This window comes from Oncorhynchus keta, chromosome 10 (assembly GCF_023373465.1).
Source record: "Oncorhynchus keta strain PuntledgeMale-10-30-2019 chromosome 10, Oket_V2, whole genome shotgun sequence".
Taxonomy (NCBI): domain Eukaryota; kingdom Metazoa; phylum Chordata; class Actinopteri; order Salmoniformes; family Salmonidae; genus Oncorhynchus; species Oncorhynchus keta.
In genome coordinates, this window is record NC_068430.1 from 18,422,709 (window position 1) to 18,450,524 (window position 27,816).

General features: G+C 44.4%; 1 protein-coding gene across 11 annotated transcripts in view; it reads left to right on the forward strand.

The window, feature by feature from the left end:
- The window catches only part of LOC118388330 (band 4.1-like protein 1), a 128,500-nt gene that overhangs the window by 58,068 nt on the left and 42,616 nt on the right, over positions 1-27,816 (forward strand). For 8 of the 11 annotated variants that reach the window (XM_052526614.1, XM_052526617.1, XM_052526611.1 and 5 more), the window contains exons 5-13: positions 7,815-7,857; positions 8,607-8,682; positions 9,077-9,295; positions 16,523-16,610; positions 17,177-17,329; positions 18,749-18,846; positions 19,553-19,728; positions 19,945-20,189; positions 21,178-21,213. In XM_052526614.1, the coding sequence (XP_052382574.1) occupies positions 7,815-7,857; positions 8,607-8,682; positions 9,077-9,295; positions 16,523-16,610; positions 17,177-17,329; positions 18,749-18,846; positions 19,553-19,728; positions 19,945-20,189; positions 21,178-21,213 (1,134 nt within the window). The remainder of the gene's footprint in view (positions 1-7,814; positions 7,858-8,606; positions 8,683-9,076; positions 9,296-16,522; positions 16,611-17,176; positions 17,330-18,748; positions 18,847-19,552; positions 19,729-19,944; positions 20,190-21,177; positions 21,214-27,816) is intronic. The other 3 variants (XM_052526612.1, XM_052526610.1, XM_052526615.1) reach the window with 3 other exon arrangements.

Consider the following 27,816-nt stretch of genomic DNA (forward strand, 5'->3'; position numbering starts at 1 on the left):
ACTGGGATAGAGAGAGATTGAATATGTCAGTGACTCTCAGCCCTGAGATATGTGATTAAAATGTCCTTCCCAGCTAGCACATTCCATGGTTCATTTGAATTTGTTTGAATGTACGTTTTTGGATTCCCATTTGTTTTTGGAATGAAGTCATAAGTTTCCTTTCCGGTAAAACGTAACGTTTTTTTTAGATGTTCTGAAAACAGAAGTGAACATTTTGTCTGTTCTGGGAACGTACAATTTTAGGTTGCAGCGACACTGCTAGCTCAGGTTAATTGTTTTGAACTCCAAGCACAGATAAGATACATGGAAATGTATTTGATTTGCTTAGGCATAAATCATACAATATATTGTGGCACAATAAATCACTGAGATGCACAAGGCCATCAGACTGTTAAACAGCCACCACTAACATTGAGTGGCTGCTGCCAACACACTGACTCAAATCCAGCCACTTTAATAATGGAAATTGATGTAAAAATATATCACTAGCCACTTTAAACAATGCTACTTAACATAATGTTTACATACCCTACAATTCTCATCTCATATGTATATGTATATACTGTACTCTATATCATCTACTGCATCTTTATGTCATAAATGTATCACTAGCCACTTTAAACTATGCCACTTTGTTTACATACCCTACATTAATCATCTCATATGTATATACTGTACTCGATACCATCTACTGCATCTTGCCTATGCCGTTCTGTACCATCACTCATTCATATATCTTTATGTACATGTTCTTTCTCCCTTTACACTTGTGTGTATAAGGTAGTAGGGTTGGAATTGTTAGGTTAGATTACTCATTGCTTATTACTGCATTGTCAGAACTAGAAGCACAAGCATTTTGCATTAACATCTGCTAACCATGTGTATGTGGCAAATAAAATTGGATTTGAGATTCAAGGATGGAGATAGCATGCCGTGTTTTTTTATATTCACACAAAGCTGTTCATTTTAGTCTATTTAAACAGACCCAATTTCAAAGGAAACAAGCACTCATTAAGATCAGGTGTGGCCAACAAAACTAAACGCAATAAGATAGAGGGTGTTTAGTTGATGCTGAAAAGGGAATGTACTGTATATGTTTTTACATAACATTCTTAGAATGTTCTTTGGATGTTACTATAGTTTTCTTGTGATATTTTATGGAAAGTTTTCTTAATGTTCTTGGAACAATTTGAGAACATGACTTTAAATGGAACCATGAGGGAACTTGTAGGAAACGTTACTCTGAAGTACACCAGTTGAATTATTTTATATATACAGTGCCTTGTATATACTCCGACCTTGCTGGGGATCCAGAGAAACAGTATTGCACCAGTGCCTAGAACCATTACCAAAAATGTAATTCAAGGTGACTATGTTTGAACTTTTAGGAAACGTTCTGTTAAAGTAATGTTCTGTAAAATAATGTTATTTTGTCAATTTCCTTAGATGCACTATGCAGAAATCCTTTGCCGTTTCCTGGTTGCAAATATTCTATTAGTTTGCCTAATTCCAGGTTATGTGACAAAACAAGGAAGCATAGTGTAGATAATTATTTTACCATCTAAACTGCTGTGAAGTACCTGTTCCATAACCAAAAAGATTGTATTTTCAGTCTTTTGACGCCAAAACGAAACTTAAGAATGGGAAGCATAGAAATAGCGCACATAGAACAGATCTACCTTTTCTTAGACTTCCTTTCAATGGGAATGACAGCCCTATAACACTCTGTTATTCAGTTTTATACACAAGACAACACAAAACAATATATATACTCAACTAGAAAATTATACTCAATTAGAAAAAATACTACAAAAAAATTGCTTTAAAAAGATACCATACTTTAGAGAAGTTTAACACACTGGGAAGAAGGCTACACAAGTTAAAGGGCAATCTGTAGTACAGGGACAGAGCAAACACCTCACCATTGTTCCTGTAAACAGTCAAGTGATAGGGGTGGAGAAATGCAAACACTCACAGACTGTCATGGAAAACCCACCGACCATCCACTGGACCAAAAATAACGTTTACAATGTTTTAAAAGAAGAAAAAATATAAAATAATTGTATGTAAGCGTGAACAAAATGTTTTTTTTAAAACAGAGCAAAACAAGCTCACATTATAGTCTCTGACCGGGCAAGATGAACAAGGCATCCGCAGGTCACAATCAATAAGTACATCATCAACCTTAATGCCCCACCCCGCCCCCCCAAAAAAACCCAGAACGAAATGCTCATCCAAACCTTAAGTCACAGGGGAGTCAAATACAGACTTATTTTTGTTTTAATATGAATGCCATCACTGGATGGACTGTTTAAAGTAAAACCGGAATGGAGCCCAAGCTTCATAAAACAGTTTGGGGTTCCCACGTGTATTGAATAGAATTTTTTCTAGTTTCAGAGAGCACAACACATCTCTCACCCACTTTTTATAAGATGGGGGAGCTGCCATCTTCCAGTTCTGTAGTATTAGCCGTCTAGCTAAAAGTGTTGTATAAGCAACAGTGTCCAACTGGATTCTTGACAGGGGGGTACCCATGGGCAGTACTCCAAAAAGGGCTGTAAGGGGAGACGGATCTATAACAGTGTCATATATGTCAGAGAAACATTTAAATATTAATTCCCAGAAACCTGACAGTTTATGACAGCCCCAAAACATATGCAAAAGTGTGGCTGGTTCCGTTTTACATCTGACACTGAGATTGATCCAAACTCTTTAAGAACAGATAAGGCAGTTGGCAATGAGGTATCAGGGTTAGAGATAAACAAAAGGAGGTTGTCAGCATATAGCGAGACTTTCTGCTCTAAGCCCGTCCTGATTATACCTTGAATGGCATCATTAGAGCATAGTCCAATGGCGAGAGGCTCGATTGCCAAAGCAAACAACAGGGGGGAGAGTGGACAACCCTGTCCGGATCCGTGGTGCAAGGGAAAATTGTACGGACAAGTTGTTAGTCCGTACCAAAGCCATGGGGGAAAAAATAAAGAATCTTTATCCACGCAATGAATTTGGGGCCAAATCTATAAAGGGCAGCTGTTAGGTAGTCCCACTCAACACGGTGAAAAGCTTTTTCTGCATCAAGTGAGACCACCATCTCTGGGTCCCCCGATGCTGGGGAGTACAGTATATTCATAAGGCGTCTAATATTGAAAAACAAATGCCTATTTCTCACAAAGCCAGTCTGGTCAGAGTGTATTACTTGGTGCAGCGAACCTTCCATACAGATGGCTGACAGCTTGGCTAGGATTTTGTAAGTTTAAAAGCAAGATTGGGCGATAGGATCCACATTCCAGGGGGTCTTTGTTTTTCTTTAATAGTAATGAAATTGAAGCCTGTGAAAGACTAGGCGGTAGCTTTGAGGTATTAAGGCACTCTGCAAATAATCGAGAAGAGAATGGGCAAAGCAGACCAGAAAACGTCCTGTAAAATTTGGTTGGAAAACCGTCCAGACCCGGTAATTTACCACTTTTCATTGCGGACACTGCTGTTGCAATCTCCTCCAGTGTAAATTCTTCTTCTAGACAGTCATGGGTGTCTGTATCAATTGAAGGCATATTCAAGCCATTAAAGAATCAATCAATCAGCAAAGGGTCTTGAGGATATTCAGAGGTGTATAGCGAAGAGTAAAATTGTTTCAATTGATCATTGATCTCTTTATGTATAAATGTGATGGCAACAGACAGGGTCCTTATTTGTGGGATTAAACATGAGGCCTCAGATTTACGGATCTGATGTGCAAGGTGGTTACTGGCCTTGTCGCCTTGTTGATACACTCTGTATTGAGCTCGCAAGAGTAACTGTTCAGCTTGCCTGGTAGAAAGCTCATCAAATTCAGATTGGAGTAGTTGTGCACTCGAAGAATTATGTCACGGGGCCTCTCACCGTCCCGGGGCTTTGGGAGCAGCGACCGGTGGGCACAATCAATCAGGGGCTTCTCATCTAAGGCAAGAACATCCTTCAGCAGCCCAGAAATGAAATCCATGGCGCGAGGCATTTCTGCAGACTCTTCGACCGATACCAGTCTCAGATTATTGTGGTGAGAGAATCCCTCTAAACTCATACAACTCTCCTGCACCTTTTTGAAATCCACAGCCAGGCGTTTCACGTCAGACTCCAGGGAGGTGAATAAGTTGGAGACATTGGTAGCGGAGATCTCCAGTGCTGCAATCGTTGTAGTGTGCAACTCTGTTGTTGTTTTGAGTGATGTGATTGCTGGCACTGTCTCGTTCCACAGGATGGTTAGATCTACTTTTAAAGTAACAGAAACCTGTATTCGGGCCTCAATCGTTGCAACTACCTCCGTTTTCATTTCAACTGTCTCAGAGCGTAGTAGTTTGATGGCCTCGAGAATGTTCATTTCAGCGCCACCAGGCCAACCCCCGGGTAAAGTGTGAGTCCCCGGGCCCTCAGACTCGGGAGAGGGCGGTGATGAGAGTGGGTCTTGTGGGCTGGGTTTTCTCAAAGTCATTGAAAGCAAAGTAGTCTTGGTTTTTATGGAAAGGTATCACCAAACTAATATTTGAAAATAAATACGGTCCTGCTGCAAAATGTACATAAACTCTCACCAAGCTCTAAGAAACATGGTTTCAGCTTTAAATGTGCTGAGAATGTTCCAAAGCCAAGTAACTATCCTGAAACCATTCCCAGGGCGTTATGGGAAGATTGTATGCAAAATAACCCTAGGATAACCAGGCTCTCACCAAGCTCTAAGAAACATAGTTCTCAGACACTCCTCTCTGCCTCTCTTTGAGAATATTATCTCCACACCATTTGGGAGAACATTAATTGTGTTTATGATTGCTTTGTGAACTATGCCTGCAGTCTCCTTTAGCAGAACAGTGAGAACAGTTGTTATTACTAATGGAGTGCTCTACAGAGAGGAGACAAAAGACCCAGGGCCTTTTTCGTAATTGAGTGGTCTTTGGCCCAGGCCGACGTTAGATAGATTCTTGAGGATAATAAATTACTGCTGCTTATTAATGTGTTTAGCACGCTGATTTAACACTGGAGGACCAAAGCTTTTCTCTGCCCTAGTACCCCAATGGTTGAACCAGCTTCCCCCTGATGCTAGGACAGCGGGGGTCCCTGACAATTTTTTGAAAACGTCCGAAACCCTCAAATGTCTGAAACACTTAAGAGAGTATCTGAAATAAGACATGTCAGTCTAGTCATGTCATTCCCTTCCTTTTCCTACTAGCTCTGACTTTGCTGATATATTGAGGAAAATGTACAGTCGTGGCCAAAAGTTTTGAGAATTACACAAATATTAATTTTCACAAAGTCTGCTGCCTCAGTTTGTATGATGGCATTTTGCATATACTCCAGAATGTTATGAAGAGTGATCAGATGAACTGCAATTAATTGCAAAGTCCCTCTTTGCCATGCAAATCCCCCCAAAATATTTCCACTGCATTACAGCCCTGCCACAAAAGGACCAGCTGACATCATGTCAGTGATTCTCTCATTAACACAGGTATGAGTGTTGACGAGGACAAGGCTGGAGATCACTTTGTCATGCTGATTGAGTTTGAATAACAGACTGGAAGCTTCAAAAGGAGGGTGGTGCTTAGAATCATTGTTCTTCCTCTGTCAACCATGGTTACCTGAAAGGAAACACGTGCATTCGTCATGGCTTTGCACAAAAAGGGCTTCACAGGCAAGGATATTGCTGCCAGTAAGATTGCACCTAAATCAACCATTTATCAGATCATCAAGAACTTCAAGGAAAGCAGTTCAATTGTTGTGAAGAAGGCTTCAGGGTGCCCAATAAAGTCCAGCAAGCACCAGGACCATCTCCTAAAGTTGATTCACCTGCGGGATTGGGGCACCACCAGTACAGAGCTTGCTCAGGAATGGCAGCAGGCAGGTGTGAGTGCATCTGTACGCACAGTGAGGTGAAGACTTTTGGAGGATGGCCTGGTGTCAAGAAGGGCAACAAAGAAGCCACTTCTCTCCAGGAAAAACATCAGGGACAGACTGATATTCTGCAAAAGGTACAGGGATTGGACTGCTGAGGACTGGGGTAAAGTCATTTTTTCTCAATTGTTTGGGGCATCCGGAAAAAAGCTTGTCTGGAGAAGACAAGGTGAGCGCTACCATCAGTCCTGTGTCATGCCAACAGTAAAGCATCTTGAGACCATTTATGCATGGGGTTGCTTCTCAGCCAAGGGAGTGGGCTCACTCACATTTTTGCATAAGAACACAGCCATGAATAAGAATGGTACCAACACATCCTCAGAGAGCAACTTCTCCCAACCATCCAGGAACAGTTTGGTGACGAACAATGCCTTTTCCAGCATGATGGAGCACCTTGCCATAAGGCAAAAGTAATAACTAAGTGGCTCGGGGAACAAAACATCAATATTTTGTGTCCATGACCAGGAAACTCCCCAGACCTTAATCCCACTGAGAACTTGTGGTCAATCGTCAAGAGGTGTGTAGACAAACAAACCCTACAAATTCTGACAAACTCCAAGCATTGATTATGCAAGAATGGGCTGCCATCAGTCAGGATGTGGCCCAGAAGTTAATTGACAGCATGCCAGGGCGGATTGCAGAGGTCTTGAAAAAGAAGGGTCAATACTGCAAATATTGACTCTTTGCATCAACTTCATGTAATTGTCAATAAAAGCCTTTGACACTTATGAAATGCTTGTAATTATTTTTCAGTATTCCATAGTAACATCTGACAAAAATATCTAAAGACACTGAGGCAGCAGACTTTGTGAAAATTAATATTAGTTTCATTCTCAATAAGTTTGGCCACGACTGTAATTACTACGACTAAGATATGTGGTTTACTCACCTAGCCATCTTAAGATGAATGCACTCTAATTCGCTCTGGAGAAGAGCATCTGCTAAATTACTAAAATGTAAATGGACCTCACCCGGGGTGTGTGTGTGTGTGTGTGTGTGTGTGTGTGTGTGTGTGTGTGTGTGTGTGTGTGTGTGTGTGTGTGTGTGTGTGTGTGTGTGTGTGTGTGTGTGTGTGTGTGTGTGTGTGTGTGTGTGTGTGTGTGTGTGTGTGTGTGTGTGAGTGAGAGAGAGAGAAAGAGAGTTTGTGGTTGGATCTCAGTTTATTAGTGTCTATTTTTCATGCTGTGTGTTCTGAAGTTGTCAGGAACACTTGTGGGTTTCCAAAGAAGATGTTGGAGACTGCTGTGCTGTTTCAACCTTTTCCACTCCTGATTTCACTCTGGCAGAAGTGAGAGTGACTGCCAAAAAAGCTTTCAGCCTTACTCAGCAGCTGGGATGTGCCACTCAGGTTCGGGATGCTGGGAAGCTCACTGTTTGTGGTTCGGCATATGGCTGCCTGCGTTATTAACCATGCGATAGGCTTATTTACTCTTCCTGTCCAACTACATTAACAGTACACATTGTCAAAGGGCAGGGAATGATCTGAGAGATTTCACAAGGTAAACGAGGGTGTGCGTTGAAGGAGGACGTTTTTTAGCACAAGGCAGCAGGAGGAGTGTCAGAAACAGCGCCTCTCATGCTGAATGATGTCATTGTACAGATCTGGTGTGATACAAGCTGATAGGATATTAACTGGCCGGTGGTCATTTACTGTCACAATGGGCAAACAGATGCTGGGCCTGCCACTCTCATCTCCTCATGCTGAAAGTCTCAATGGGGGAGGGTTCCTCCTGCATCCCTCTCCTCCTCTTTCTATTGAACCATATGCAAATGCTTTCACTAGAATCACCATCTGCAATTAGAATTGCAGGGTGAATGAGTGTGTGGCAACAGGGTGTGCATTAGCCACTTCTCTCACAGATCCCTGGGAATTCTTTCTGTCTCTCCTATATGTCTTTCAGAATTGGTTGGACCCCTCCAAGGAGATCAAGAAGCAGATGCGCAGTGAGTATCCTCGGCCCACACGCAGCACACACATCATGGTTCGATTCCTGAATGCTGATTGGCTGAAAGCTGTGGTATATCAGACCGTATACAGTCGGAATGACAAAATGATGCTATTTACTGGTCTAATTACGTTGGTAACCAATTTATAACAGCTATAAGGCACATCGCGTTTGTGGTATATGGCCATTATACCATGGCTACGGGCTGCATCCAGGCACCTGTTGCGTCGTACCTAAGAACAGCCCTTACTTAGCCTTGGAATAATGACCATATACTGACACCTCTCCTGGCCTTATTGCTTAATTATATACTGTTTGTATATAGAATCTGCTAAATACTTACACAGTAGAATCAGAAGCTTTAGTCCCATTATGCAAGATGATATAATGAGTTTGTTTAACACAAGTGTATTACTATGCTGCTGCTGGAGAATGTTCACACAAATAGATCTTTATTGGGACACATGTTATGGTGATTTTATGACTATGTCATACATGTGACCCCACTCTCTGAGGGTGTCTCAGGGGGAGTTGGGATACGCACATTTCCAATTCCCACATGTGTTTTAATACACACTTGTACATGTGTGAAATAGGACAAATATAAGCACCCTCCTAATTATTACTATTATTATGGTTGTTATTATTACTACTGTTATTATTGCATGTGTGTCACTCACACCTTTGTGATACATGTCCAGTCCACATGGGGAGTAAACTCATCACATCTCCTGTGTCGCTCCTCAGCTGCTCCCTGGCACTTTGCTTTCTCTGTCAAGTTCTACCCTCCAGACCCCTCCCAGTTGACAGAGGACATCACCAGGTACTGTTGTACAGCAGAGCAGTGTGAAGAGGCCCCCATAGCATTCTCACATACTGTTTTTATATACACACACACATATTGTACATACATATAAACTGGCAGCACCTAAAGTCTCTCATAATTATCAGTTCTCACATTGAACTATCTCTGTCAAACAACAAACGTTTCTACAGAAATACTTTTTACGATTGTAATCATTTACAGGGCATATTTCACTGCAACGGATTCAAAAACATACTCTATTTACAGGTTTAGCTACATTTGGAGTTCCACTGGCTGTTATGGATTAACTCCTCAACATTCTCATTGGAGCTTGCCTTTGGTGACAACTTATTTGAACTAGTCCCTCTCGCCTTGTCTCCCCCACACTCTCTCTCTCTCTCTTTTATGACAGGTACTACCTGTGTCTTCAGCTGAGAGATGACATGTTGTCAGGCCGTCTGCCCTGCTCCTTCGTGACCCACGCCCTGCTGGGTTCCTACGCCGTGCAGGCTGAGCTGGGAGACTATGACACCGATGACCACGGTCCCGACTACGTCAGCGACTTCCGCTTCGCACCCAATCAGACGCGAGAGCTGGAGGAGAGGGTCATGGAGCTCCATCGTAACTACAGGTAGGAGTTATGGTCAGGGTCAAGAGTATCTTCTGACCACCAGAAAAATGATAGGGCCGTGACTATGGTCACATGATCAGAATAAATGCTCTTGGCCCAGTTAGATTTATTTCAGTTGCATGTTTGTAGTAAATCCATTTTGGTTACATCCAGTGGTGTAGTGGTGCCTGGAGAAATGGGATTACTCAGATCAAATGGCCCGTCTGGCAAAGGAAAGGGCCCTGTTTCAAAATTCTATGTTTTCCTATAGTTTTTTTCAGGTTTAATAAAAAAAATAAAAAAATAAAAATATGATGTCATTCGTCCACAACAATGCTCTTAAACAATATCAGGAAAACATTTTTGATGTTTGGGAATTTTTGAGGGGGAGGGTGTAGTTGCCCTTTAATTCAGTTATGCACCTATCAAGAGACAGTTTGGCTAGCGGTGTTTCTATAGGCCAACTGTACAACAATGTTGCCCTACAGAGTACATGCGATGGCAGAGTTTGAAAAACAAGCGCCCTCCCATTGATACAAATCATCACGATATCATTCTGCCAGGAGACGTTCTTTGCAGTTAGCATTTAATTGGGAAGGTTTTTTGGGAAAGCCTTTAGAAATATTCATTCAAACAGAGCATGTTGACTGAATTGCACATCGCAAAGATTTAACTAAGTATAACAGGTAGAAAATAGCTGTTTTGGTAGGGTTTTTTTCCTCAGATAACAACCAGAGCTGCGTCTCTACTGTCCAACACATTTAACCTCACCACAGTACTTAGTATTAGTGGCATCTTTCCTAATAGCATAGGGTGAAACGTTAAAAAAATAACTCACTCAGATTATGTGGTTAATAGCATGGAGCATCCACCTGCAATACATCCCAATACCTAAGACAGGTTAGGCCCCCTACCCCAAGGCAGTACTAAAGAAAATACAATTCTGCTTTAAAATAATGAAAATATATTGTCTGTTTTAGGCAACAACAAAACAGGCACAATTTCACAGTTCACAGAATAGCCTACTGTAATCTACCTCACCTGCATGTGTAGCCTAGCTTGAAGACAACCATTGAAAACATAGCAATACAACCTAGCAGTCGTATGGCATTTATCTCAGATATCACAATAACAAACAAATAAACAAACAAAAAATAAAGAATGACACCTGTTACTATGTTCATGGAGTCTGTATGAGGGCTGGCAGGGACTAAAACAATAGAAGTAGTCTGCAACGTTGTCACGGTAATATTCTTCTCCTTTGAATGGCCAATTAGGCATGAATGTTCACATTAACAAATCAAATCAAATCAAATCAAAGTTTATTTGTCACGTGCGCTGAATACAACCTTACAGTGAAATGCTTACTTACAGGCTCTAACCAATAGTGCAAAAAAGGTATTAGGTGAACAATAGGTAGGTAAAGAAATAAAACAACAGTAGTGAGGCTATAAAAGTAGCGAGGCTACATACAGACACCGGTTAGTCAGGCTGATTGAGGTAGTATGTACATGTAGATATGGTTAAAGTGACTATGCATATATGACGAACAAAGAGTAGCAGTAGCATAAAAAAAGGTGTTGGCGGGTGGGACACAATGCATATAGCCGGGTTAGCCACTGTGCGGGAGCACTGGTTGGTCGGCCCAGTTGAGGTAGTATGTACATTAATGTATAGTTAAAGTGACTATTCATATATGATAAACAGAGAGTAGCAGCAGCGTAAAAAGAGGGGTTGGGGGGGGCACACAATGCAAATAGTCCGGGTAGCCATTTGATTACTCTGTTCAGGAGTCTTATGGCTTCGGGGTAAAAATGTTGAGAAGCCTTTTTGTCCTAGACTTGGCACTCCGGTACTGCTTACCATGCGGTAGTAGAGAGAACAGTCTATGACTGGGGTGGCTGGGGTTTTTAACAATTTTTAGGGCCTTCCTTTGACACCGCCTGGTGTAGAGGTCCTGGATGGCAGGCAGCTTGGCCCCAGTGATGTACTGGGCCGTACGCACTACCCTCTGTAGTGCCTTGCGGTCAGACGCCGAGTAGTTGCCGTAGCAGGCAGTGATGGAACCAGTCAGGCTGCTCTTGATGTTGTAGCTGTAGAACCTTTTGAGGATCTCAGGACCCATGCCAAATCTTTTTAGTTACCTGAGGGGGAATAGGCTTTGTCGTGCCCTCTTCATGACTGTCTTGGTGTGTTTGGACCAACAGTGTCCCTTCTTATACTTGCACTACTATGTAACTTTAGTGTCCTCTTCTTTCAAAAAACATAAACAGAAAGGTCAATCACTTTCACAGAAATCTTTTATAACAAAATTACTTCAACTCACAGCTGTTATTAACAATTCCTTGATGTCCATCACTCCGATGGGTAACTAGCTACAGTAACATCATTCTGGCTGGTAGCTAGCTCCATCGATTGAAAAAATAAATATATATTTATATACATATTTTTATTTCACCTTCATTTAACCAGGTAGGCCAGCTGAGAACAAGTTCTCATTTACAACTGCTACCTGGCCGAGATAAAGCCTAGCAGTGCGTCAAAAACAACAACACAAAGTTACACGTTGAATAAACAGTCAATAACACAATGTACAAGTCTATGGCAATAAATTTGCCATAGAGGTGAAATAATTACAATTTACACTGGAGTGGTAGATGTGCAGATGATGATGTGCAAGTAGAGATACTGGGGAGCAAAAAAAACAAAAAATAATATGGGATGAGGCAGTTGGGTAGGCTATTTACAGATGGGCTGTGTACAGGTACAGTGATCGGTAAATATTTATATTTAACTAGGCAAGTCAGTTAAGAACAATTTTTTTATTTTCAATGACGGCCTAGGAACAGTGGGTTAACTGCCTGTTCAGGGGCAGAATGACAGATTTGTACCTTGTCAGCTCAGGGGTTTGAACTTGCAACCTTCCGGTTGCTGGTCCAACACTCAAACCACTAGGCTACCCTGCCGCCCCAAATATATTGATTGCAATTGTTCCCGAATGACTGAGCGTTCATGTGCAAAGGATCAGCATTTAAATTATTATAATTATCAACTGTTTGTTGTCTTATCTCAGTCGACCCCCATTTCCCTTTTGTACACCAAACAGCCGCGATGCCAGTTTATCCCACTAGGGAAACTCCGTTATCATTTCCTTGTAACTATCTACTGTTTGTTTATGCATTTCTATGAATTACTTAGTTTGTAAATAAATTATTTTAAGACAATTGATGCATGGATGACTCATAGTGAAGACTGGGTTCATGCAGATAACCAACAATTTACAATGTTTGGAATGAGACTAACGTGAGGTAAATAATTAATTAATCAGAAGACTATTGATCAGATATGAAAATATCTGAAAAGTTATATATTAGGAAAATTATAACTTTGTAATCTGAATATTTTCTTTGGTGCCCCGACTTCCTAGTTAATTACTGTTACATAATTAATCAGTTTAATAGCGTAATACTAATTACAGAGAATCTTTGATGAAAACTAAAAGTATTTTAATGATAGTAAAGACACGACAGAGGCTTTGTTGCAAAATAGGAAGCTGATTCTAGATGTCATTTTGTATTGGAGATGCCTCTGAAAGGAAAATTTACAGTCTAACCAGACACCTAGGTATTTGTAGTTGTCCACATGTTCTAAGTCAGAACCGTCCAGAGTTGTGATGCTAGTCGGACGGGCGGGTGCGGGGCAGCAATCGGTTGAAGAGCATGCACTTAGTTTTACTTGCATTTAAAAGCAGTTGGAGGCTACGGAAGGAGAGTTGTATGGCAGTGAAGCTTGTTTGGAGTTTTGTTAACACAGTGTCCAAAGAGGGGTCAGATGTATACAGAATGGTGTCGTCTGCGTAGAGGTGGATCAGATAATCACCAGCAGCAAGAGCGACATCATTGATATATACAGAGAAAAGAGTCAGCCCGAGAATGGAACCCTGTGGCACCCTCATAGAGACTGCCAGTGGTCCGGACAACAGGCCCTCCGATTTGACACACTGAAGGAGTTGGTGAACCAGGCGAGGCAGTCATTTGAGAGCTGTTGATTGTGGTGATTGACAGAGTTGAAAGCTTTGGCCAGGTCGATGAAGACGGCTGCACATTACTGTCTTTTATCGATGGCGGTTATGATATAGTTTAGGACCTTGAGCGTGGCTGAGGTGCACCCATGACCAGCTCGGAAACCAGATTGAATAGTGGAAAAGGTATGGTGGGATTCGACGTGGTCATTGATCTGTTTGTTAACAGATCTGTTTGGCTTCCTAGATTTTAGAAAGGCAGGGCAGGATGGCTATAGGTCTATAACAGTTTGGGTCTAGAGTGTCTCCCCCTTTGAAGAGGGGGATGACCGCGGCAGCTTTCCAATCTTTGGGGATCTCAGATGATACGAAAGAGAGGTTGAACAGGCTAGTAATAGGGGTTGCAACAATTATGGCAGATAATTTTAGAAAGAGAGGGTCCAGATTGTATAGCCCAGCTGATTTGTAGGGATCCAGCTTTTGCAGCTCTTTCAGAACATCAGCTGTCTGGATTTGGGTGAAGGAGAAGTGGGGGGGGGGCTTGGGTAATTCTCTGCGGGGGTGCAGAGCTGTTGGCCGGGGTAAGGGTAGCCAGGTGGAAGGCATGGCCAGCCGTAAAAGAAATTCTTGTTGAAATTATCGATTATCGCGGATTTATCGGTGGTGACAGTGTTTCCTAGCCTCAGTGCAGTGGGCAGCTGGGAGGAGGTGCTCTTATTCTCCAGGGACTTTACAGTGTCCCAGAACTTTTTGGAAAAGATCTGTTTGAAAAAGCTAGCCTTAGCATTCTTAACTGACTGTCTATATTGGTTCCTGACTTCCCTTAACAGTTGCAAATCACAGGGGCTATTCGATGCAAATGCAATACGCCACAGGATGTTTTTGTACTGGTCAAGGGCAGTCAAGTCTGGGGTGCACCAAGGGCTATATCTGTTCTTAGTTCTGCATTTTTTGAACAGGGCATGCTTATTTAAGATGGTGAGAAAAACACTTCTAAAGAGCAACCAGGCATCCTCTACTGACAGGATGAGGTCAATATTCTTCCTGGATACCCGGGCCAGGTTGATTAGAAAGGCCTGCTCGCTGAAGGGTTTTAGGGTGCGTTTGAAAGTGATGAGGCATGGTCGTTTGACCGTGGACCCATTACGGATGCAGGCAATGAGGCAGTGATCGCTGAGATCCTGGTTGAAGACAGCAGAGGTGTATATAGAGGGAAAGTTGGTTAGGATGATATCTATGAGGGTGCCCATGGTTACAGATTTAGGATTGTACCTGGAAGGTTTCTTTGTAAATTTGTGTGAGATTGAGGGCATCTAGCTTAGATTGTAGGACGGCCGGGGTGTTAAGCATATCCCCGTTTAGGTCACCTAACAGTACGAACTCTGAAGATAGATGGGGGGTAATCAATTCACATATGGTGTCCAGGGCACAGCTGGGGGCTGAGGGTGTCTATAACAAGCGGCAATGGTGAGATACTTATTTCTGGAAAGGTGGATTTTTTAAAGTAGAAGCTCGAATAGTTTGGGCACAGACCTGGATAGTATGAGAGAACTCTGCAGGCTATCTCTGCAGTAGATTGCATCTCCGCCCCCTTTGGCCGTTCAATCTTGTCGGAAAATGTTGTAGTTGGGGATGGATTTTGGTGGCCTTCCTAAGCCAGGAGGAGGCATCTGATGTTAACATGCATGAAACCAAGGCTTTTATGGTTACATAAGTCAACAAGTGAGAGCGCCTGGGGAATAGGTGTGGTGCTGGGGGCTACAGGACCTGGGTTCACCTCTACATCCCCGGAGGAACAGAGGAGGAGTAGGATAAGAGTACGGCTACAGGCTATAAGAACTGGTCGTCTAGTGCTTTTGGAACAGAGAATAAAAGGAGCAGATTTCTGTGCGTGATAGAATAGATTCAGAGCATGATGTACAGACAAGGGTATGGTAGGATGTGAGTACAGTCGAGGTAAACCTCGGCATTGAGTGACGATGAGAGCGGTTGCGTCTCAGGAGGCACCATTTAAGCCAGGTGAGGTCTCCTCCGCATGTGTGGAGGGTGGGACAAAAGAGCTATCTCAGGCATTTATGGCGGGGTAGGGGGCTCTTCAGTGAAATAAAACAATAATAACTAACGTTAACAGCAGTAGACAAGGCATATTGACATTAGGGAGAGGCATGTGTAGCCAACGTTAATCCCGAAGGCGAAATGACTTGGTGGTATGGAACAATCATTTTCCAGAACTCCAGCACGTCCTATTTCTGCAACGATACTCCAACTGAAGTTACTTTCTGAATTCAGCTTCTGTATACTTGTTATGATTCTCTCACTTTCTCCTCCTTTTGCAACACACTTGCCTGTGCACTCCCTCGCTCCACCTCTACCCAGGACCATTTTAGAGCCGGCCGTGACGTCTTCTGGCTCATAGTAGTCTTGTAAAGTCCAGAACAGCAAAGCCATATTCCTAGACTCCGCCACACAGGACTCGGACCAAACCTTTTCAATACCTGCTTTTCATACCCATTGTTGCCTTTGTTAGCATTTACTGGTAGATATCATACATTGAAATGTCTTTCCTTCCCTTCATTACCAACTACCGATGTCGTTCTTCTGTGAGCTGCTCCATGTGCCCACCAGTTGAGAGCTGCGCACTGCGCCTGACAGATGGTGTTCCGCTGAAATTACTAGGCTATGTGTGCGACTTGCATGAATATATTTCATGTACTTTGCATTTGTGTAGGTTACTTTGTGCATGATTTCTCTATTGTTCTACAGTACATCATTGATACAGCGTATACCTCCACTATACTACTTTGATGCGCATCAGTGGGGATTAAGAAGTGAGTATACGCAATGACCACTGAGTGGGTATAGAGCATATACCTGCATAATAGTCCCCACTACGTTACTGGTTTCATCTCCATCTCTCATTCATATGGAAACATTGGAGCCTGTTGAAACAGCTCTACTCATACAGTGTCCAACAACACATCATACATATGTTGACAAATGCCACCACATTGCCCTGGCATCTGTCATGGCTGTCTACATGGAGGCCTTGCCAACACTATCAACACTTCCCCAGTCTCAGGGTCTCCTCCCTCCTTGTCCAGGCATGGCAACAGCTCTTGGCTCTTGGCCAAAGGTGGAGGAAGAGACATGGGAATGGATATATCAGGCCTACCACTCTAAAATATTAAATGTGTTCTCCTGTGTGAGTAGATGTATTTTTGTTTCAGGGGTATGACGCCAGCTGACGCAGAAATCAACTTCCTAGAAAATGCTAAGAAGCTATCCATGTATGGGGTGGATCTCCATCATGCCAAGGTATTCTGTTACATTAGCCTGATCACTAGATATTGACTTTGATTTCGGACTTTTGAAAAGGCCCTGAGAACGTTGATATAGGCCTGGGCGGAAATTTACTGCGCGCAAATTCATGATGCTCAGAGCCAGAGCGAGCTGCTTAGAACACTGCTCCACCGCAGTTCACAATGTTCTAGCAAGCCGTGAGATTACTTGATGATACTTTGAGTTGTTTCTGTTTTAACCCTGTAACCACGTGGATTTAAGGCTGTAACTACGTGGAATTAAGGCTGTATCCACATGGAATTAAGGCTGTAACCACATGGAATTAAGGCTGTATCCACATGGAATTAAGGCTGAAACCACATGGAATTAATGTGTAAAACATAGATGTTAATCCAGTTTCAAACTATGCGATTTTATTGGTTACACAGGACATTTTGTGCATCTATGTTCCTATGTGACTGTGCAGGATGATTTATTTGACCCTATACACCAACATATTACTTTATTTCCTCTCCTTCCCTCTCTTCTTCCTCTCTTTTCATCATCCTCTACTCTACCATGCTGGTGCTTGGCTGCTCCAGGATTCAGAAGGGATTGACATCATGCTGGGCGTATGTGCCAACGGCCTCCTGATATACCGCGACCGCCTGAGGATCAACCGCTTCGCCTGGCCAAAGATTCTCAAGATATCCTACAAGAGGAGTAACTTCTATATCAAGATCCGGCCCGGAGAGGTAAGCTGAACCAAATGAGAGAATGGCTGCACTGTAGTTGAGGTTTTACCACCTTACAAAATTATGCGTTGAGAAATGTATGCACTCCATTTCTGTTATAACTGGAAATACGACCAGCTAAAGACAGTGTGGAAGCTGATGTGTGACCAGAGAACTAACCACGTGGAAATAAATCAACTTCCTGGAAAATGTTATTTGGACCATTGCTCTGGAACAAGCTGGACTTATCTACATGACAGCTAGCTAGCATTTCCGCCTTCAAAAGAGCAGTACACATAGTTGTAATGTGTGCTTGGATTTGTATGTATGCTACCGCGTGTGATGTGTATGCTGTGATTTTAGATGTGCTTGTGAATGTATGCCAATGGGTATGCTGTATATGTTTTATTGATTCTATGGAAGCCAGGACTCCCTGGAAAACAGTGGCAAGTATTACTGAGTGGACTATCCTGGCTAAATAAATGCAAATTAAAAATCGTATTCCCCCCACAATTTTGCTGCTCCACAGGCTTAGAATCTATAGCCTGCCTCTCTCTCCAAGTCCCTGTTCAGTTCTTGCAGCGCTGCAGCCTCAACCTCTGCAGCCTACTGAGCTGAGCCCCAGCCCAGTGTGACAGGCTGTCTGGCCAGGCCTTCTGAAGTGACAGAGCCCCATAGTGAGCCAGTGGAAGAGAGGGATAAAGGGAGCTTTTAACACAGCCAGTGCAGCTGCAGCAGCACCCAGAATATAGGGATGAAAAGTATAATATAGAGCCATGAAATGCCACCCTCATGTTTGTCCCTGCTGTCTGAAAACTGCAGTTTCTTAGTCCTTTGCTCAGCTCAGTGCAGGAATCTGTCTGGTGGTCACAGGGCTGTAATTTCAGGGAGAGCAGATTACTGTAATCTTAGAAAAAAGTGTACCAAAGGGGTTATTCAACTGTCCCAATAAGATAACTATTTTTGGTTCCAAGTAGAACCATGTTGGGTTCCATGAACCCTCTTTAGAAAGGTTTCTACATGGAACCAAAAAGGGTTATTCAAAGGGTTCTCCTATGGGGACAGCCAACGAACCCTTAAAGGTTCTAGATAGCACCTTTTTTTTCTAAGAGTGTCGTGTGCATTCTTGGGAGTGTTAACCGTCCGGGGATTTACAGTAGTGAATAGTTTCACACGCCGTCTTTTTGCTTAGAGCTCATTGCATCTCCTGAGTGACAAGCGGGCCGATTCAGCAAATGTAGTTGAACAGCATATAACTTAAAATTGTGACAGTTTGGAATATGAAATAAAGTGATGATGCATGTCAAGGTTATTTTTAAGAATGTATCATGTCATTCAAAACTGCTGTCACTCCCTCATACTCAAATCTATGTAACCACAGTAAACAACTGCCCATCCCTCCCCCTTTTCCTCTGTTTCTGTCTCCCTCTCTGAAACCAGTACGAGCAGTTTGAGAGCACTATTGGCTTCAAGCTTCCAAACCACCGGGCGGCTAAGAGACTGTGGAAGGTCTGCATCGAGCACCACACCTTCTTCAGGTATCTTTTCTCCTTCAAGGAGTAGGACTCTATTATGTTACACCTAGCAAGCCATTTCTCCTCAAGTCCTCTTCATCTTAGGCAGCCAAATATAGCTACCATCTCACCACTCACATCCCTCCTGTCCACATCCCTCAGTAGCTTCTTCCCAGCAGCCTACAGCACCTGCTGTATCCGGCTACAGGGGAAGCTCAGGAGTGATTAGAGCACAGCTCTGATCAGGGCTCCGTCTCCCTATAGGCACCATCCACAGCAGCATTTTATTCCACAGCAGCCAGCACTACACTGAGGTTCAGGGTGTTTCCCTCTCTGTTTCCTCCTCATGTTACTTTGTATCTCTGGTGCTTCTCTACTCCTGTTACCTCAGGCTTTGAGGAATTCACTGTAAGGGGAATAGGGAACCACATACAGTAGTATAGAGCAATGTTTTCAACACTGCAACAGTGCAAAGATCAGAGTCCAATGTTCTCAGCATTTTACAAAGTTATTTATTACATCCAGTAACTAATCTCATACTAACATCTGGTCTTTCTCTCAATCGTATTGCTGTAAAGCAAGGATGGGGAATTTCTCTTTCCCCAGTATTTTAAGTTAACCCTTGTTGTTTTTATATTGTTGCAACCAAAATGCCAGGTAATCTTCAGGTTAAAGTCCCCAGAATTAGGGCTGATGAATTCCTCTCTATCTGTGGACTATACACCTCCAGGTTAGTGTCTCCAGAGCCTCCTCCTAAGGGCTTCTTGGTGATGGGCTCTAAGTTTCGATACAGTGGGCGAACCCAGGCCCAGACACGGCAGGCCAGCGCTCTCATAGACCGGCCAGCGCCACACTTTGAACGCTCCACCAGCAAGAGGTACCTGCTGTCCCGCAGTCTGGACGGAGGTAGGTACCATAGTGGTGTTCCTCAGGGGCTACTCACACAATGAACAATTGTGAAAATATTGAATGATACATTAGTGGCTATGGGATATTTTTTCATACCTAAAGACAGTGTCTTAAGATGTACTGTAGATGTGGCCATATACTTACTGTATGTATATCTAATGCTGGACTGTTCTCTCGTAATAAAACAGTCCCACTGTGCCTTGGTGTAACTAGCAGAGTTCTCCCGGCCAGTGTCGGCCATGTGTGAAAACCAGGATGGTCTGTCCCAGCACAGTGGCAGTGAACACCCCCACCTCCACAGCCCCTCTGGGGACGAACAGGAGACAGAACTGGAACCACCCAGTTTGGAGCAGGACCAAGAGGAGGATCAGGATGAGGAACAGGATCTAGAGGAATACCACGACCAAGAGGAGGATGAGGATGGTGTCCCCACCCCCAGCAAGAAGAAGGAGATCAAGGTACTGTTAGGGTTATCACGTTACTGTTAGGGTTAGGGTTATCAAGTTACTGTTACTGTTAGGGTAAGGGTTAGGGCAGTATTTCCCAAACTCGGTCCTCGGGACATAAGGGGAGCAAGTTTTGGTTTTTGCCCCGAACACTACACAGCTGATCTAAATGATTGAAGCTTGATGATTAGTTGATTATTTTAAATCAGCTGTGTGTAGTACTAGGGCAAAAAACAAACAAATAATGCACCCTTTGGGGTCCTGAGGACTGAGTTTGGGAAACCCTGGGTTAGGGCAAGGTACTGTTAGGCAGATGGGAGGAAGCCTTTAGAGGGTAGCTATATGACTTAAGATACTATGGTGGTCATATTTGGTTCAGAGGGTAAATGGCCCAACCTAGCCTGGTTGATTGATCTGTATGTGCTTTATCCAACTCCAAAAACATTCCCTAGGCTACATGACAGAGGAGTTGGATAAAACACAAACGGATTTGTGGACCCAGGCTCAGCCTACTTGTTTCTCAGAATCAAAAACATTAACATTTGATGGGAAGCGCCACTCTAGGATGGAAATAGGCTATAAGTAAGGATACAACGCAGTATAAGTAGGATGATACCTATGGAAGCTTAGAGAGCCACACATCTTGTGTGGATATGATGTTTGTGTCAGGGTGGAGGTGTCCGTCAGTGCAGATTGTCAGATGGCAGTGACTGCAGCGGTACTGCTGGTGCTAGTGTGTACCGCTGGAACTTTGGGTACCACTGTGACATTCTCTGCTGAGGTTTAAAGCTAAAGATTTAAAGCAAAATGAACTCTGCTCCCTCTATGCCACTCAGAGGCTAACCAGTATAGCTCACTATCATCACTAACTGCTGTATCGAACCTTCGCTTATCTCTCATGCCAAGCCAACCTAACTTCTCCTGCTGCTGTTCTTTCTTGCTCTCTCTCCCTGTCATTCACTAATATGCTCTCTCTCTCTTTAACCCTCGCTGGCAAAAGGAGGATGCTGGGTCCCCACTTGACAATATACAGGAGGTATTTGGTGTCTGGTGGCCTGTCTGTCTCTCTGTCAGTCTGTCTGTCTGTCAGTCTGTCTGTCTGTCAGTCTGTGAGATGGCCCTATGCTTACCAGTCTTTTTGTGTTCAGTAATCCCACATATTAGTGATAAACTAGCAGTATGCCTAATTGACATACAGTGAGTAATCTTCTGCACCATCATATCTTTGTTTGCACCCAAAGTATTACATTGAAGCTGCAAAGCATTAATTTGATGCTGTTCATTGGAGAGCCAATATTTTAAGGGCTGTCAAATGAACACGTTAATAACGGGTTAAGGCATGACATGCTTATCGGAGGTAAATATTTTTGATGCAATTAATCGTGTCTCCATTTCACCGCACGGAACATTTTAAGCGCAGAACACAACACGGAACACAGCTACAGTCTTAGCTTGCACCTTTACATGGCTGAAGACCGTGGGCCTCCAGGCAAAATGATGCCAAATATCACCAGAGCTATGTTTTTCTTTCTGCCTGAAATTGGTGCGTGTGTCGTAGCCCATTTTAAATTACTTGCGAGACAATTTATATTTTATTGATATATTTTATTTATTGTTTAACTATCTAGTCATGTTAACTAGCTAGCTAGGAACCTGATAACTTGACCCACTGACTAGGCTATTCACAAAATGTAGATGGCACAGGAAGAACTGAAAAGGAATATGCCACTAAAAGAGATGCTTCAAAGTTAGGCTGCATTTGCAAGAGTGGGCATGTATGACTGTGTGTGTGTATGTGTGAAAGAGGATGTGTGTGAGAATGGGAGTATGTGAAAGAGAGATGTGAGGGAGAGTGTGTAGGCCTATATCAAATCAAATTTTATTAGTCACATGCGCCGAATACAACAGGTGTAAACCTTACAGTGAAATACTTACTTACGAGCCCCCAACTGAAAATATACGAATAAGAATAAGAGATAAAAGTAACACGTAATTGAAGAGGAGCAGTAAAAAATAACAATATACGTATACAGGGGGGCGGTACAGAGTCAATGTGTGGGAGCACCGGTTAGTTGAGGTAGTATGTACATGTAGGTAGTTAATTAAAGTTATTTAAAGTGACTATGCATAGATGACAACAGAGAGTGGCAGTGGTGTGGAGAGAGGAGGGTGAGGGCAATGTGAATAGTCTGGGTAGCCATTTGACTAGATTTTCAGGAGTCTTATGGCTTAGGGGCAAAAGCTGTTGAGAAGCCTCTTGGACCTAGACTTGGCACTCTGGTACCTCTTGCCGTGTGGTAGCAGAGAGAACAGTCTATGACTAGGGTGGCTGGAGTCGTTGACAATTGTTAGGGCCTTCCTCTGACACTGCCTGGTATAGAGGTCCTGGATGGCAGGAAGCTTGGCCCCAGTGATTTACATTTACATTTAAGTCATTTAGCAGACGCTCTTATCCAGAGCGACTTACAAATTGGTGCATTCACCTTATGAGAACCAGTGGAACAGCCACTTTACAATAGTGCATCTAAATCTTTTAAGGGGGGGGGGGTGAGAAGGATTACTTTATCCTATCCTAGGTATTCCTTAAAGAGGTGGGGTTTCAGGTGTCTCCGGAAGGTGGTGATTGACTCCGCTGTCCTGGCGTCGTGAGGGAGTTTGTTCCACCATTGAGGGGCCAGAGCAGCGAACAGTTTTGACTGGGCTGAGCGGGAACTGTACTTCCTCAGTGGTAGGGAGGCGAGCAGGCCAGAGGTGGATGAACGCAGTGCCCTTGTTTGGGTGTAGGGCCTGATCAGAGCCTGGAGGTACTGAGGTGCCGTTCCCCTCACAGCTCCGTAGGCAAGCACCATGGTCTTGTAGCGGATGCGAGCTTCAACTGGAAGCCAGTGGAGAGAGCGGAGGAGCGGGGTGACGTGAGAGAACTTGGGAAGGTTGAACACCAGACGGGCTGCGGCGTTCTGGATGAGTTGTAGGGGTTTAATGGCACAGGCAGGGAGCCCAGCCAACAGCGAGTTGCAGTAATCCAGACGGGAGATGACAAGTGCCTAGATTAGGACCTGCGCCGCTTCCTGTGTGAGGCAGGGTCGTACTCTGCGGATGTTGTAGAGCATGAACCTACAGGAACGGGCCACCGCCTTGATGTTAGTTGAGAACGACAGGGTGTTGTCCAGGATCACGCCAAGGTTCTTAGCGCTCTGGGAGGAGGACACAATGGAGTTGTCAACCGTGATGGCGAGATCATGGAACGGGCAGTCCTTCCCCGGGAGGAAGAGCAGCTTCGTCTTGCCGAGGTTCAGCTTGAGGTGGTGATCCGTCATCCACACTGATATGTCTGCCAGACATGCAGAGATGCGATTCGCCACCTGGTCATCAGAAGGGGGAAAGGAGAAGATTAATTGTGTGTCGTCTGCATAGCAATGATAGGAGAGACCATGTGAGGTTATGACAGAGCCAAGTGACTTGGTGTATAGCGAGAATAAGAGAGGGCCTAGAACAGAGCCCTGGGGGACACCAGTGGTGAGAGCGCGTGGTGAGGAGACAGATTCTCGCCACGCCACCTGGTAGGAGCGACCTGTCAGGTAGGACGCAATCCAAGCGTGGGCCGCGCCGGAGATGCCCAACTCAGAGAGGGTGGAGAGGAGGATCTGATGGTTCACAGTATCGAAGGCAGGCGATAGGTCTAGAAGGATGAGAGCAGAGGAGAGAGAGTTAGCTTTAGCAGTGCGGAGCGCCTCCGTGATACAGAGAAGAGCAGTCTCAGTTGAATGACTAGTCTTGAAACCTGACTGATTTGGATCAAGAAGGTCATTCTGAGAGAGATAGCGGGAGAGCTGGCCAAGGACGGCACGTTCAAGAGTTTTGGAGAGAAAAGAAAGAAGGGATACTGGTCTGTAGTTGTTGACATCGGAGGGATCGAGTGTAGGTTTTTTCAGAAGGGGTGCAACTCTCGCTCTCTTGAAGACGGAAGGGACGTAGCCAGCACTCAGGGATGAGTTGATGAGCGAGGTGAGGTAAGGGAGAAGGTCTCCGGAAATGGTCTGGAGAAGAGAGGAGGGGATAGGGTCAAGCAGGCAGGTTGTTGGGCGGCCGGCCGTCACAAGACGCGAGATTCCATCTGGAGAGAGAGGGGAGAAAGAGGTCAGAGCACAGGTTAGGGCAGTGTGAGCAGAACCAGCGGTGTCGTTTGACTTAGCAAACGAGGATCGGATGTCGTCGACCTTCTTATCAAAATGGTTGACGAAGTCATCTGCAGAGAGGGAGGAGGGGGGGGGGGATTCAGGAGGGAGGAGAAGGTGGCAAAGAGCTTCCTAGGGTTAGAGGCAGATGCTTGGAATTTAGAGTGGTAGAAAGTGGCTTTAGCAGCAGAGACAGAGGAGGAAAATGTAGAGAGGAGGGAGTGAAAGGATGCCAGGTCCGCAGGGAGGCGAGTTTTCCTCCATTTCCGCTCGGCTGCCCGGAGCCCACCCTCTGTAGTGCCTTGCGGTCGGAGACCGAGCAGTTGCCATACCAGGCAGTGATGCAACCAGTCAGGATGGTGCAGATATAGAACCTTTTGAGGATCTGAGGACCCATGCCAAATCTTTTCAGTCTCCTGAGGGGGAATAGGTTTTGTCGTGCCTGCTTCACGACTGTCATGGTGTGTTTGGACCATGTTAGTTTGTTGGTGGTGTGGACACCAAGGAATTTGAAGTCAACAACCTGCTTCACTGCGGCCCTGTCGATGAGAATGGGGGCGTGCTCGGTCCTCTTTTTCCTGTAGTCCACAATCATCTCCTTTGTCTTGGTCACGTTGAGGGAAAGGTTGTTGTCCTGGCACCACATGGCCAGGTCTCTGACCTTCTCCCTGTAGGCTGTCTCGTTGTTGTCGGTGATCAGGCCTACCACTGTTGTGTCATCAAATTTAATGATGGTGTTGGAGTCGTGCCTGACCGTGCAGTCATGAGCGAACAGGGAGTACAGGAGGGGGCTGAGCACTCACCCCTGAGGGGCCCCTGTGTTGAGGATCAGCGTGGCAGATGTGTTGTTACCTACCCTTACCACCTGGGGGCGGCCCGTCAGGGAGTCCAGGATCCAGTTCCAGAGGGAGGTGTTTAGTCCCAGGGTTCTTAGCTTATTGATGAGCTTTGAGGGCACTATGGTGTTGAACGCTGAGCTGTAGTCAATGAATAGCAATATGGATTTCTTATAAGCTTCCAGGTAAGAGTCCCGCTTCTTGAAAGCAGCAGCTCCAGCCTTTAGCTCAGTGTGGATGCTGCCTGTAATCCATGGTTTCTGGTTTCTGGGTATGTACGTACGGTCACTGTGGGGAGAACGTCGTCGATGCACTTATTGATAAAGCCAATGACAGATGTGGTATACTCCTCAATGCATTGGAGGAATCCCGGAACATATTCCAGTCTCTGCTAGCAAAACAGTCCTGTAGCTTAGCATCTGCTTCATCTGACCATTTTTTTTATCGATCTCGTCACTGGTGCATCCTGCTTTAATTTTTGCTCGTAAAGGGGAATCAGGAGGATAGAATTATGGTCAGATTTGCCAAATGGAGGGCGAGGGAGAGCTTTGTATACATCTCTGTGTGTGGAGTATTGGTGGTCCAGAGTTATTTTCCCTATGGTTGCACATTTAACATGGTGATACAAATTAGGGAAAACTGATTTAAGTTTCCCTGCATTCAAGTCCCCGGCTACTAAGAGCGCTGTCTCTGGGTGAGCGTTTTCTTGTTTGCTTATGGCAGAATACAGCTCATTCAATGATATCTTAGTGCCAGCCTCTGACTGTGGTGGTGTGTAAACAATTACAAAGAATATAGATGAAAACTCTCTCGGTAGGTAATGTGGTCTGCAGCTTATCATGAGAAACTCTACCTCAGGCGAGCAATAGCTTGAGACTTCCTTAGATATCGTGCACCAGCTGTTGTTTACAAAAATACATTGTCTTACCAGATGCCGCTGTTCTATCCTGCTGGTACATCTGATCACCAGCCAGCTGTATGTTGATATTGTTGTCATTCAACCACGACTCCATGAAACATAAGATGTTACAGTTTTTAATGTCCCGTTGTTAGTTTAACCTTCCCAAAAACGAGTTATTTTTATTGTCCAAAGATTGCATGTTTGAGAGCAGAATTGAGGGGAGTGGGGGTTTATTCGATCGCCTCCTACTCCTCAGAAGGCAGTCCGCCCTCCGGCCTCTCTTTCTCCGCCTCCTCTTCATGCAGATCACGGGGGTCGGTGCCTGTTCCCGAGGGAGCCGTATATCCTCTGCCTCGGGCTCGTCAGAGTCGTGAAAGAAGAAAAAGGATTCTGCTAGTCCGTGGTGAGTAATCGCAGTCCTGATGGCTTTTCGGTCATAAGAGACGGTAGAAGCAACAATATGTATAAAAATACCTTTAAAAATCAAATCAAATCAAATGTATTTATAGAGCCCTTCGTACATCAGCTGATATCTCAAAGTGCTGTACAGAAACCCAGCCTAAAACCCCAAACAGTAAGCAATGCAGGTGTAGAAGCACGGTGGCTAGGAAAAACTCCCTAGAATTGCCAAAACCTAGGAAGAAACCTAGAGAGGAACCAGACTATGAGGGGTGGCCAGTACTCTTCTGGCTGTGCCGGGTGGAGATTATAACAGAACATGGCCAAGATGTTCAAATGTTCATAAATGACCAGCATGCTCAAATAATAATAATCACAGTAGTTGTCGAGCATGCAGCAAGTCAGCACCTCAGGAGTAAATGTCAGTTGGCGTTTCATAGCCGATCATTAAGAGTATCTTTACCACTCCTGCTGTCTCTAGAGAGTTGAAATCAGCATGTCAGGGACAGGTAGCACATCCGGTGAACAGATCAGGATTCCATAGCCGCAGGCAGAACAGTTGAAACTGGAGCAGCAGCACGGCCAGGTGGACTGGGGACAGCAAGGAGTCATCATTGCAAACTGACCCTAGCCCCCCGACACATAAACTACTGCAGCATAAATACTGGAGGCTGAGACAGGAGGGTCAGGAGACACTGTGGCCCCATCCGATGATACCCCCGGACAGAGCCAAACAGGAAGGATATAACCCCACCCACTTTGCCAAAGCAGAGCCCCCACACCACTAGAGGGATATCTTCAACCACCAACTTACCATCCTGAGACAAGGCGGAGTATAGCCCACAAAGATCTCCGCCACGGCACAACCCAAGAGGGGGCGCCAACCCAGACAGGAAGATCACATCAGTGACTCAACCCACTCAAGTGACGCACCCCTCCTAGGGAGGGCATGAAAGAGCACCAGTAAGCCAATGACTCAGCCCCTGTAATAGGGTTAGAGGCAGAGAATCCCAGTGGAAAGAGGGGAATCAGCCAGGCAGAGACAGCAAGGGCAGTTCATTGCTCCAGAGCCTTTCTGTTCACCTTCACACTCCTGGGCCAGAAGAAAAAGTTACAAACAACGCAGATAAACAAACAAAAACACACAATCGGTGTATATATACAGTGGTTACAGTGTTTTCATAACATTGTGGGACAAGTGTAAAAGCTCTTTGTTCTTTGCATTCATAGAGCCAGTTCTTTTTTCTCCTATAGTCACACTCGTTTAGAATGCCTGAAGTTTTAACAAATAAAATGTTAATTGTCACTTGCGCCGAATAGAACGGGTG